Source organism: Opisthocomus hoazin, chromosome 1 (genome assembly GCF_030867145.1).
Source record: "Opisthocomus hoazin isolate bOpiHoa1 chromosome 1, bOpiHoa1.hap1, whole genome shotgun sequence".
NCBI classification, from domain to species: Eukaryota; Metazoa; Chordata; class Aves; order Opisthocomiformes; family Opisthocomidae; genus Opisthocomus; species Opisthocomus hoazin.
Window position 1 is genome coordinate 91,875,212 of NC_134414.1, and position 12,921 is coordinate 91,888,132.

The 12,921-nt window shown below is 40.9% G+C and overlaps 1 protein-coding gene across 3 annotated transcripts in view; it reads right to left on the reverse strand.

Moving 5' to 3' along the window:
- SH3KBP1 (SH3 domain containing kinase binding protein 1) overlaps window positions 1–12,921 on the reverse strand; it is a 240,223-nt gene that overhangs the window by 207,168 nt on the left and 20,134 nt on the right. For 2 of the 3 annotated variants that reach the window (XM_075429147.1, XM_075429157.1), the window contains exon 2: window positions 7,441–7,598. In XM_075429147.1, the coding sequence (XP_075285262.1) occupies window positions 7,441–7,598 (158 nt within the window). Of the gene's footprint in view, window positions 1–7,440; window positions 7,599–12,921 lie in introns of those variants that run through there. The other variant, XM_075429163.1, reaches the window with a different exon arrangement.

A 12,921-nucleotide genomic window follows, 5' to 3' on the forward strand; every position in this document is an offset into this window, starting at 1 on the left:
TAATGCAAATAATTTTGCCATTCCAGTTGATATGCTCTTTATGAAAGCATGAAAGCTGTTAAATGGTTTACACATGGTACCTCGGAAAAAAACCCAGTACTTCTGTAAAGTATAACAAAAAAACAACACAGACAAGCCAAACAAATAAAGAATCAACACCACGAAACAACCCCCTACATATGCACGTATATTTACTGTTAATAAATTATAGTATTTGATCAGGACAGGAATATTCAGAAGAAACAGTATCACTAAATCATGACAGCAACATTTAGAATAGCTAGTCTTACAATCCTTGATATCTTTCTTTTTCCCTCTTGCTTTCATCTTCATTCTTTCTTACTTACTGCTAATGTTACTCAACATTTAAGTAATACAAACTGGTAGATGTAGTCAGGATACAGGCTGGATCGTTCTGATGGAGTAAATGGAATATTTGTCAGACTAAGCTTGAATGCAAGCACAATCCTTCATAATTATGATTATTAACTACTGTAGTTACACCACAGGCATCCAGACCTTTTTTTCAAGCAAACATTAAAAGCATCAAAATCAGTAGCTTATCCTAAAGTTGAAGGAATCCATCTCAGGGCTATGTAATTAAATTGCAGGACAGGTGAAAATATCAACAAGTGTTCTCATGCCAGTTTCAGACAGCAGCGGGACTGAACTGCAATTCAGTTTCTAGGAGCTTGTGTTTTCTCTTACTATATTTTAAGAATCCTAATGACGTTTTTGGTCCTGTCGGGAAAAATCAGATACACAGTTGTACTCTCTGTATGCAAATACTGCTAAGCACCTCTACAGATTTTACCTACAGAGAAGAGTTTCTCACAGCAGTCTGCTCCAACAGTAAAACAATTACCAGAACAAGTGTAAAAATTAATCAGACCAAAATGCATAGATTATTAACATACTCATCCACACATAAACAAGCTACAGAGAAAATAAAAACATTCGGAGCTTGAAAAGTTCCCAGGGGAAGAAGAAGAAAAAAAAGATAGAAACTGACCAGGGAAGAGAAAGTACAAGGTCAGGACACCTTCCTTCTCTTTGTCTCCCAATCTTTTAGCACTAAGTTGGAGAAACACCATCAACTATCTAATCCTGCCAATTCTATAAATTCTTATGGAAACTACTTGAAGAGGCTATTGCCAAAATCACATTGACTTCCTTGTGTAACACACAGTTCCAAATAATAATAATATATAAGTTCTGAAAAAAATTAAGCTGCTTTAAAGAATTATGGTATTACAGCTGCAAAGAAGTTGTATCTTTGAAAATATAACTTCTAGATAGGACATTAGGTCCTTGTTTCAGTCTCTGATTAGGTCCTCCTCCTCCTCACGCCTTGAAGCCTCAGGAAGGGGGGGGAAGTGTTTAGTTTCCTTTTTAGCATAAAATTATGATTGTTTTTATTTACAATTCAAAAAACAGCACATTTTAAACAGAAATACTCTACTGAGGTTTTCTTAAAAATACAAAACACAAACCTGAGCAAAAAGAGAAAATACTTGAGCCTCCTTAGTACATCAATTTATACTACCTACATTGAACTCTACCAGTGAAGGAATATTATTTGTATTTAAATAATAATATTTCTTTTTACGTTTTTTTAAACATCAGCAATTACAATGCCTATTAAAGAATAAAAAGCAATACATTTTGTTTTCAAACTCTTCATGATTTTCACCAGTTCTATCAATATGTAATTACAATTAAGCCACTGCCTTTTCAGAAGGTTACTTTTTATTAATAACTTGTTGCAATATAAAGTACTAGTCACTAAAAGCTAATAAAAACCTTAGCACTGAAGCTTCACATTACCATGTGTACACTGCATGACTGCTGCATGCATTTACAATCCTCTCACTTTTGCATAGTTTATGAAACATTCACACGCTGCTTCCCACGAAACATCCACCAGCTGACAGCCCCAAACAGCAACAATTCTTTCCTCTCTGTTTCCCCAGCCCCAGAAATCCTTCCCCCCTCAAAGCCTGGCATCAAAACATATCTGACAAACTGATCACCACAGGACAGTCCCCATGACAAACATACAGGATCCATTCTGCTGACTGCAATGAGCACGGCACCCTTCCCACCCAGCTGAGAATACCACCAGTTCCCTGTGACAGGGAATGGGAATGCGCCTCTGTTGCTGCTGCTAGCGAGTCTCACATCACTTCCAGGCTGAACACCCAGGGGAGCTGCCTCACTGGGAGCTCCTCCACCTCCTCTGAAGCCAGACGAACAGGTTGAGGCATAACATTATTTGTAGCCACGCCCTGGGCATCCAGGACGGCCCAGAGTGCGGCTGCTGCTGCTCTGTGCTGAATTCCCTTTGAAGAGTGAACACTGCCAAGCCAGAGACTATTGACTAGCACAAGACCATCTTGGTGGATCTGTGTCTTTGGGGGGGAGATGGGCTGAGAGAGGGAGAAAGACTCTGTTTTACTAGTTTTGCTTTCACCATTGTAAGAGTAATAACAGCAGCAATAATAAATACGAATGCATCAGCGATGCTACGTTTCTCCCTGCAAAATCTTCATTGCTGTTGACAGAACCAAAAGCTCAGAGAGACAACATCTTCACATAATGGAACCTATCTGAAAGTTTCTTTCACCAATTATATTCTCTCTTATTCGACCATAAGGTTAACAACTTTAATGGTCGTATCCAGAACTCGGAATAAGAAACTAGTACTCCTGGCTCTCACTCCCAAGACAACATAACAGTCAGGTTGCCACAATCTAGAACATTTCCTAAGAACAAATACGCAGTCAGTATTCTAGTAAGATCTCCAACAAAAAAAAACTCAGTAATTGAACTGCAAATTCCTGCCAAGTATGTAAAACAACCCCGTAATAATTCACTGACCCATAAAGCAAGTTATCTTTTCAGGTACAGACAGAAATAAAACCGCTTTCCCCAGTCTGCATATAACCTCAGTGACTCAGCAGATGCCACAACTTTCAGAAGTGGCTACTTCGGCAAAGCTGACCCAGATGTCACTTAATTAATAGTATTCAGGGTACTTAGGAGAGCAGCAAAGGTGATAGGAACCTACAAGCCCCGAAGCAAAGGCGGGCACAGCGGTATCAGACAGCACAGCGGCAAAGCAGGAGGCAAGGACAACAGGAGTCTGTGGGTTCTCCAACCTGACGGGTACCAAGCAGTAGCCAGAGTGCCAGGGAAGCAGAAAGCATTGCAGCAACCAAAGTGTTCATGGCGAGTATTCTCTTTTCCCTCCCAGGAGCCAAACTATGGCTGCAAAGAGCCTCTGTATGTGCACAGGCCCAGTCTTAAGACAGGTTTTAGGGAAGCACTAATAGGAATGGGCAGGGGTCTGTGTAGCAAGCACAAGGGTCGCAGCTTCCCTCACGATTCCCTGCAGCCTCTGACTGGTTGCGAAGATTAAAACCACCCAAACAAAACATACAGAGAAGAAAATTAAACGACGAGCAACATATAAGGATCTCCATTGTGTGCGTATGATTCAGCATGAACATTCTTGACATCCTACAACTAGTTTGCATTATTTAAAGATTGTATTTCGTTTGTGTAACAAGAAATCCAGGTTGCTGTTCTGACCTGAAGCAACAGTACAATTACACAAACCCCCTGCCCTGCTAAAACTCAAGATATACACCACAATTTCAAAAACAACTACAACCACACTTCTTGCTAATTTAAAAATAAATTTACCTCCCCAGTTCCGCTAGCAATATTGGCAAGTCCTCCGGGGTACAGACAAGCCTGAAGGTTGTCACATGCAGCACATTCAGTTTATCAGTATAATGCTACCCAACCTCACACAGAACTGGGTTTGTAAATTAAAATGAGCAAGCATGGCTCTGCACCACAGTTTCCTGCTTTCTGTATCTTCATCTGCTATCAGCAAAATCTAACTGTCTCAGATGTTGTCACACAAACACAGTTTTACACTGCAGAGCATGGTTAGACAAGGAATTTGTTAAAATAAGACCAGAAAAAAATCAAAAGCCTCCTGTCTGTCTCCTAATGGTATTCAGAAAAGACCATAATATACTACACATCATCCACATTTATTTTATTTTCTGTTTATTAAAGGATGATGGATTTCAAGTTGAAGTTTTCAAGCTAGAAAGATATCGAAGGCCAACTTTATACCATGCAAACTAACTACACTGCCACCACACCTGCTGCCTCCTCTTTTTCAACAGCATAACTGAGCAGTCAAACAGACAACCAGGAACAGTACGTAGTTCTCCACTTATACTTCTATTTCTCTACCTGAAAAATTGAAAGTAAATAGAAGAGAAGACAACCAGATACTCATTTCATACATTTCTTACGATCAATTCAGCATCACTGTCTCTAACAAAAGTAGATACCTACAAAGGCTGACAGAGGTAAATTAGATCTTAAAGAGTGACCAAAGAATTTTCTTGTATTTAGAACAACTTCTTCCACAAAATCTTCTAAGTGACCATAGCTGCAGACTAATAGGCAGTGAGAATGGAAAGAGAAAAGAAATTTCAAATACCTTTTCTGTCACACCTTGCATATTGAATTGCAGAGCGTTAAGAAGGGTACAAATCTGTGTTTATTCGTGTCTGTATGTATAAAAATATACAGAATTCGGAGCAGTCGTTTTGCAGATTGAAGAACAGGAAGCACCTCTGATATAACTTCACAGTGAAAGTCCCCTGAAAAACATAACTGCACTTATAGTGCATACATATCATTGCTACCTCCCCTTTCCTCTTTCTTTCTCACATCTGTCTTCAGATAACTCCTCTTCAATGGTCTCTTAATTTGCATTTATTCTGGGAAATTTAAAACCACTTTCGCTACAGGAAACTCCAAATGTCTTTTCCACATCACAACCTAGCACTCCCTTGAAAGATTTTTTTTTTTATTTTCTTAAGTAACTCTTTGTATTAACATCTTTTCATAAACATTGCAGTGTATTGCATTTCCCTCATTATTCCATTTCTGATTTGTACATCTTTTCTTCCAAACTCTTTTCTCTTCAAACTGCACTTCCAGAATCTATGCACACATGCTAACTGAGGCCACTCTGACCTCTTTACTGTGTTTATTCAGTGGTTTCCATTCCACTCAAGCATTCAATTTCTGCAAAACCCAACAGTTCCTTCAGAATGTCAACATGAATTTATTAAAAATGAAAATTAAATCACAGGAAGGATTAACTATTTTCTGTAATAAATTATTCCCTCCACTTGAAGGTAGAATGCAAAGTACCTCAAGAATTTCATTAGTGATTTTTACCTCTGAACAACTTTCTCAAGTAACTACTCTTGCAACCAATTCTGATAAGCAATAAAAGAATTTGGAGTTGCATTTGACTCCACCACTCATCTGGTAGCACCCCTTTTTGCCTGTCTCTCAGTTACCTTGCTGACACAACAGAATAGCAATTGGGCATAAATTGATTGCTGGTGAGCTCAACTCTGCATACACTTGTTAAAAATTTTTCCATAACTGAAAGATAAAGTTTACAATTACTTGTAATTTCAGTGGACAGAATGATTACACTCAGCAAGCTTTCTAATGGGACTGCTGTTATGTTTGACTATAGCTCTCCAGATACAAGATTTACACTACAAAAATGGAAGAAAAACAAAGGTTTTCACTCAAGATATTCACAAACTATACTGTTAGGAAGTTTGTATCTTCCACTCCACGTTACCTAATCTAGAGAGGGAATGCTCAACTATGAAAAATGTATTTGACTTTGCATTCAGGCTGAAAATGAGGAAGAATTTAATGCAGTTTTTAGTTCTTTAGAAAATAGCCCTGGATGCCGATTTTTTTTTTAAAAAAAAAAAAAGGATGAGGGGGGAAGAAAGAGCAGGTAGAGATCTTTTATGCGAACACAAAATCCAAAACATTTATTGTTGTTTTAGAACTTTCTATTGAGAAAAAGCTACTTATTTTTCAATTATGTGACAGGACACCACAGTTTGAAGCCATTTCGGAAAGCAGAAGCACTGAAAATTGGTACTGAGGTGGAGAACTTGCAAACCTTCATACTTGGATTATGATAGTTTCATAACAGCAATAATCAGGCTGCATTTATTTAGGACACTAAACCCACCTCCTAAAATCAGCAACAGATTTCAAATACCAGCCAGGAGAAAGCTTAGAGAAAGTCTGCTTTTGTCCCACAGAACTTCACAGTTCAAAGTTCAAGCAGAAAAATATTATCAATACACAAGGAGTCCCAAAATAGTTTCTTTCCCCTACCCCAAAGTCTGGATTTTCAGAGGTTAACAAGAAACAGGGTATCCATTTTCCTCCTCCACTCCCTTTCATCTCATTCAGGCTGCTACTTCCTCCTAAATACTGCTGCCTGACAGACACAGAGATGTTCTTTCTCCTTGTCAATGACAAGAACAAGGATTAGGATGCGAGTATGTGTGTCCTCACAGGAACACCTAAGGCTCCCGTATCCCCCCCAGCTACCCACTTGGTAAATCTGCCACTGAACCACTTACCCAGATTACCTCTACATATGCAGCGTTACTGAAGCAAAATGAAATAAATACACTATGTGCATAACACACAACAGGCTCACGCAGTTAGAAGAAGAAAAATAAGTAAAAAAAAAAAAGATACTTATACCCTTAGAAAGTGGAAAGCCCCAAAGATCCTCTGAAGCTGTAGTAAGAGATTAACATAAAACCTATTTGTGTCATTTATTGTAGTTCTTGCTCTCTTTTCCATAGTGGAGAGCCAAGTTTATGGAGGTTTATAAAAACTAAAAGCCTAGGTCTGCAACGGCATATCAAAGAGGCCCAGAGGTACTAACAGCCAGTCTTACATGTGCAGACATACACAGGCACACACAGATGCCCAGTAAAAAAGACAGTTTTATTTCTAAAACTTTGAATGGCTTTCCTAAAACCAGTATTACTGCAAGTTATCTGGTACATTACATGAAATACAAAGTAATGAGTTTTGGGGTTTTTTTTAAGTTTTTATAAGCAACTGTTTGGAAAAATCCACTTTAATCATTCCTGGCTAAACTAGTTGAGAATAAGTATTCACAAAATGTTTCTAAAAAACCTAAGAAAGCACTCTGGAGAAGAGGTAGCAGTTACAGAGAAGAGAAAATACTGCAAATGCCATGATGTATAAGTTGTTCTAGAATAAGTACTGTGTTCCCAGACTACACAGTTAAACATAATCACTGAAAGGCAGAGAAATGTAGGGGTAGCTACTTTTATTTTCATGATATCAAAACTACATTTCCTTTGCAAAGAAAGTAATCTTTTCTTTGTAACATAGACTCAATAGAACATTGTACTGCAATATGTTATGGTTTTGGATATAAGAAATATTAAGATATAAAGGCGGATATTTAGTCTGAACAACACAGTACATAAAACGTATATGCACAACACAAGAACAGTTCCACTTTGTACTCACTCTTACAAAGTTGTCAGGGAACAAACCTCTTCTGCCTTTGAGCTGTCCTTCCCACCAGCCTCCATCATCTTTCTTGATATTGGTGATTATGTCACCTACAGTGATCGTCAGCTCATCATCATGTTGAGCTTTGTAGTCAAACTCCACTATCGCCTCCACTAGAAGAGAAACACACATATGCATAATTATTGACTACATTTAAGTTTCCGTGCCTTTGAAAGGAATAAAAAACCAGCAATCCAATCATATATTCTCAGTGAAAGTAAGATATTCAGTTTAACCAAGAGGCAACATGTAATGGTAACATTTTGTGGGTAACTTGCTACAAGAGAGGCCAAAGCAAAAAAACAACACAGGAATGCCCATCACAGTTAAGGCAACAAATGGCATGTGTTTTTCTTTACTGTTTAAAGGAAATTAACTTGCGATGCCTCAGCAGTATCTACTCTGGCAGCATGACAAAGTTTATTCATATTTTTTGGACAACGTTATAGCTTTTGTTTATGGGATGTCTAAAGCATTTTATTTCTGGAAAGGTTCTCAAATCAATAAGCATCCCAAACCACTGCACTTACTTTGCTAAATACATCAATATTAACCTAAAGAATATTTAACGAGAATTTTTTGCATCATGCTGAGTTTCACTGTTGTTTATACAGAAATGCAGAGCTTTGCTGCACGAACACACTCTTGCAGGGTTTCACCAAAGGGAGAAAAATATACTTTCACTTGTAATTATGCATCAGAGGATCTGAAGATGACTACTGCTCTGAATGTCTGCTATCAGAGGTGTGTTATAAGCTTGCTACTATTATATGGTGTGTCTTTACCTTTTCATGGGAGGACTCCCCATCCCTTGACACCATACACACAAAAAAGTCCCTGTAGAGAACTAAGAAAGACAGAAAAATGCTTTGGAGAATAAAAAATAATAGACCTGAGGTATTCAAATATGGAAGCCATAGCTATATCTAGGGGTTTGTCAATATCTACTCGGAGGAGCCAGATTGGCAAGGTCAAGGATAGTCCTATTTGTAAATACATATTTGTAAATTACTCCTGTTTTCTTCAGTGGAAAACCAGGCCTCAGGACATTCCACCTAACATTTAGCACTTCAACCATCAAAACAGCAAAATGAGAACTAGTAATACATATCCGCTTTCTCCACAAATGACTGTGCTATGTAAACCCTGCAAGATGTGGCCAGCAAACATGCAATACAGCTCACAAAGCAAAGCTAACCATTACACCACAGACAGTAAAAAGGTTCTGCCTAAATAACAGAAACCCTGAGGACTAAACTGAGTTAAGCTGACAGGAAAGCAGAGTTATTCCTTCCCAACCCCAAAATGTCACACAGACACAATGCTGAACATCTCCCTCCCCCAGAGCCTACAAGTCATAGCTAAAAGTGTTCTGACTTTCAGATACACCAAGGCTACGGTTGATAATATCCATCTATTGCTTCTTCTCTGAAGCCTCCAAAAATGATAAAACCAGTTCACAAGAGGCCTGCTAAACTACAAAATGAACAACAAAAGAGAAAGAGTTGGAATCACAGATTACAAGCTGATATGCAAACAGAACTTGAGAAATCTACCACTGAAACGTAACTGAAAAATCAGAGTCATTCAGACCTCAGGTCTCTAGTTCAGACTCCTGTTCAAAGCAGGACCAGCTCTGAGGTCAAACCAGGTTACTCAGAGCTTTGTCCTCGTGGGTCCTGAAAACCTCCAAGGACCGAGGTAAGGAACGCAAGACAACCTGCTCCACTGCTTGACTGGGACAAAAGTTTTCTTTCTACAGCCCATTGGAACCTTTCTTATTTCAATTTACATCCATTGGTCTTGTTGTCCCACCGTGCACTGATATGAAGAGCCTGACTCCATCTTCTTGATAACCTCCTTGTAGGTGTTGGAAGGCTACTATTAGGAACTCCCATTTTCTCTTCCCCAAGCTAGACAACTGGAGTTCCTCTACCCTCAGGTTGCTCCACTCTTTAGCACATCAACTATTCCACCTATTTTGTATCAACCACAGACTTGAGGAGAGTGCATTTCACTGCCTTCTCAAGTAATTGATGAAGATGTTAAACAGAACAGGTCCCAGGACAGCCCCTGGTGGTATTCCATTTATTATGACCTTTCAAGTAGAGTACAACCCATTAACCACTACCCAAATCACACAACATTTGGAGTTGGAAGGCACCTCTGTAGACCAAGCCCCCTTATTCAAGAAGGGACAACTGAAGTGCAGGGTGCTCAGGGCCTTATGCAGCTGGGTTTTGAACATCTCTAAGGACAGAAATTCCAGTGTTAGTTAAGGTTAAAAAGGTTCTCTTACCTTGAAATGGATTTTCTTGTATCAATTCATGCCTATCGCCCTGTCTACTGCGAAGATGACTCTGGCTCCACTTCCTTTACTCCATCACATCACACATTCAGACACACTGATAACATCACCCTGAGCCTTCTCTTCTCCAGGCTAAACAGTCCCATCTCTCTGACTCTCCTGAGATGTAAGATGTTCCGATTCCCCAACCAACTCCACAGCCTTTACTGGACTCGCTCCAGTATCTCCATCTCTCCCTTGCACAGCAAAACCCAGAATTAGACACAGCACTCCAGATGTGCTTCACCAGAAAGGAGCAGAGGAGAAGGATCATCTGTCTCCACCTGCCTCCTGCCAGTCCTCTGCCTAATACAGATCAGGAAGCTAGGAGCTGCATTTGCACAAATTTGCACAAGCATACATTGCTGCCTTGTGGTCTACTTGGTGTCCACCAGGATCCCCAGGGTCCCTCTCGCCACAGCTGTTTTCCAGCCACTCAGCCTGGGGTTATTCCTCTCCAGGCGCAGGACTTGGCATTTCCCTTTGTTCATGGAGATCTTGTTAGCCCATTTCTCCAGCCGTTGAGGCTTTTCTGCATGGCAGCATGACCCTCTGGTGTGTCAAACGGACACAGTTTTGCATCATCTGCACACTTGCTGAGAGTGCACTCTGCCCTGTCATCCAGGTCATTAGTGAAGATGCTGAGCAGCACTGGTCCCATTTATCCACTCCTGCCGCACATTGCCAGTCACCAGCCTTCAGCTGGACTTTGTCCTGCTGATCACAACCCTTTGAGCCGAGCACTTCAGCCAGTTTTCAGTTCACCTCACGGTCCATTTACCTGTTCTGCACTTCAACAGTTTGTCAATGAGGATGATGTGGGAGACAGTGTCAAAAGCTTTGCTGTAGTCAATGTAAACAATGTTCACTGCCCTCCCACACTCCACCAAGTCAGTGACCCCATCGTAGAAGGCTAATAGATTGTACAGTACATATCAGGGTGGCTGAAATCCTCCATGAGGGCCAAGTCCTGCCAGCATGAGCCTTACTCCAGTTGTCTGAAGCAGGCCTCATCAACTACTTCTGCCTGGTTGGGTGGTTTGTAGAGACACCAACCACATCATCATCCACATTGGTCTGCCCTCTAACCCTAACCCACAAACTCTCAGGTAGTTCATCATCTATCCCACAGCCAAGCTCACGCATTTAAGCTGCTTTGCTCCATGAAGAGTACTCCTCTTCCTTGCCTTCCTAGCCGGTCTTTCCCAAAGAATGTGCATCCTTCCACTGCAGCATTCCAATCATGTGAGGTATCTCTTATCGTCTTCATGATCCCAACGAAATCATAACTCTGCAACCGCATGCAGACATGTAATTACTCTTCTTTGCACCCCATGCTGTATGCATGACAGCACAGACATTTCAGAGAGGCAACCAGCCACAGTGATCTCCCAGAAAGCGTACAAGAGTTTTCCCCGTAATTCTGAAATGCACTTCCTTGTTTATACTAATGGAAGGGCTCCCTTAGTCCTGTTTTGTTGCTTACCAGGTCCCTACTGTTTGCACCACCCCATGCATTTTGTTTGCCAACCTGGTCCACTGCTTCCTCACGTTATTTTTGGTCATCCTCTCCCTCCCCCATTATCACTATTTTAAAGCCCTCCTTACCTGGTTGGCCAGCCTGCTGGCAAAGATGCTTTTGCCCCACTTAGTCAGGTGAATCCCATCTTTTTCAAGCGATCCTCAGAGAGGGTCCCATGATCACCAAACTAAAACTCTGTTGCTGACACCAGCTATGGAACAAATTGTTACCTGCAGGATCTGATCACTCCTCCTCACATTCTTCCCCCTCTCTGAAAGGATCAAGGATAAAACCATCCAGGCTCCCATTCCCTTGACCGTCATCCCAGAGACATATCGTCACAATTAATACTTTCCAGATCACTCCCAGCAATATCTTTGAAGCCTCTACGGAAGAGTAGCAGGGTGCAGTAGTCTGAAGGCCGGACAAGCCTTGACAGTAGTTCCACAATGTTCTAGATTCAAGCCCCTGGGAAGCAACAAGCCTCCCTAGATGACAGGTCAGGTCAGCAGATGGGAGTCTCCATCCCCCACAGAAGGGAACTTCCCTACTATTGTATCACTTGCCACTTTTTCCTGGTGCTCCTGCATGGCTCAGATTCAGCCAGCTTGGCTGTTTCTTACAATTTTTCTCACCACCAAATGACCAATTGCGCAGCCAGTCCCCAAGCAGCAATTGTGGAACTCGCAAATTTTGCAGAGCTTCCCAAGCTCACAGAAAAGTTTGAACTCATGGAAAAGTTCACGTCCCCCAGCCAACCCCCATTTATACACTGAGCATGACGTCCATGGTATGGAGTATTTCCATTGGCCAGCTTGGGCTGGCTGCCTGGCTGTGCTCCCTCCCAGCTCCTGCCCACCTGCTCATTAGCTGAATATGGGAAACTGAAAAAAGTCCTTGATTTCTTAGCACCAACTAAAAACATCCGTGTATTATCTACATTCTTCTCATACTAAATCCAAAACACAGCAGCTACTGGGAAGAAAAATAAGTCTATCCCAGCTGAAACCAGACAACCATCCAAGCAATTTTTAAACCCACTTAGTTGCCCTGCAGCACACCACCACCACTACTGAGCCATTCCACATCACCTTCGGTGGAGTTTCTGGACCCCTTCTGGGCCAACTGCTACACAAACCAGAGAATCTGTCGAACTTGAACTACCCATTCCAGTTAGAGAAAATAATAAAAAAGACATATTTCTAAAATACAGATAAAAGTCCCTAAAAATAGCATTGATATTATCTATATATGCATACTTTACCCCAGCGAGAGAAATCAGTAAAGTTGGTTCAGAAGCTGTATTTACTGAACAGCTTTCCAAAGACCACTGGATTGAGGCAGCAGCACCAAGGTACACACACTACTGTAAGTCTCACACCAATGAAAATGTGTTATCTCCACGGAACACAAGAGCACTCAGTCTCAAAAAAGGCAAAATTCAGACTATTTAGCAGAGTATTTGCAATTTGGTTGAGCCTCAGGAACGACCTTTTGAGAGCAACGCCCTGCATCCTTCATTTTTAAGCAGCCTACTAGGATGCGCTTACTCTCAGGACTCACAGCT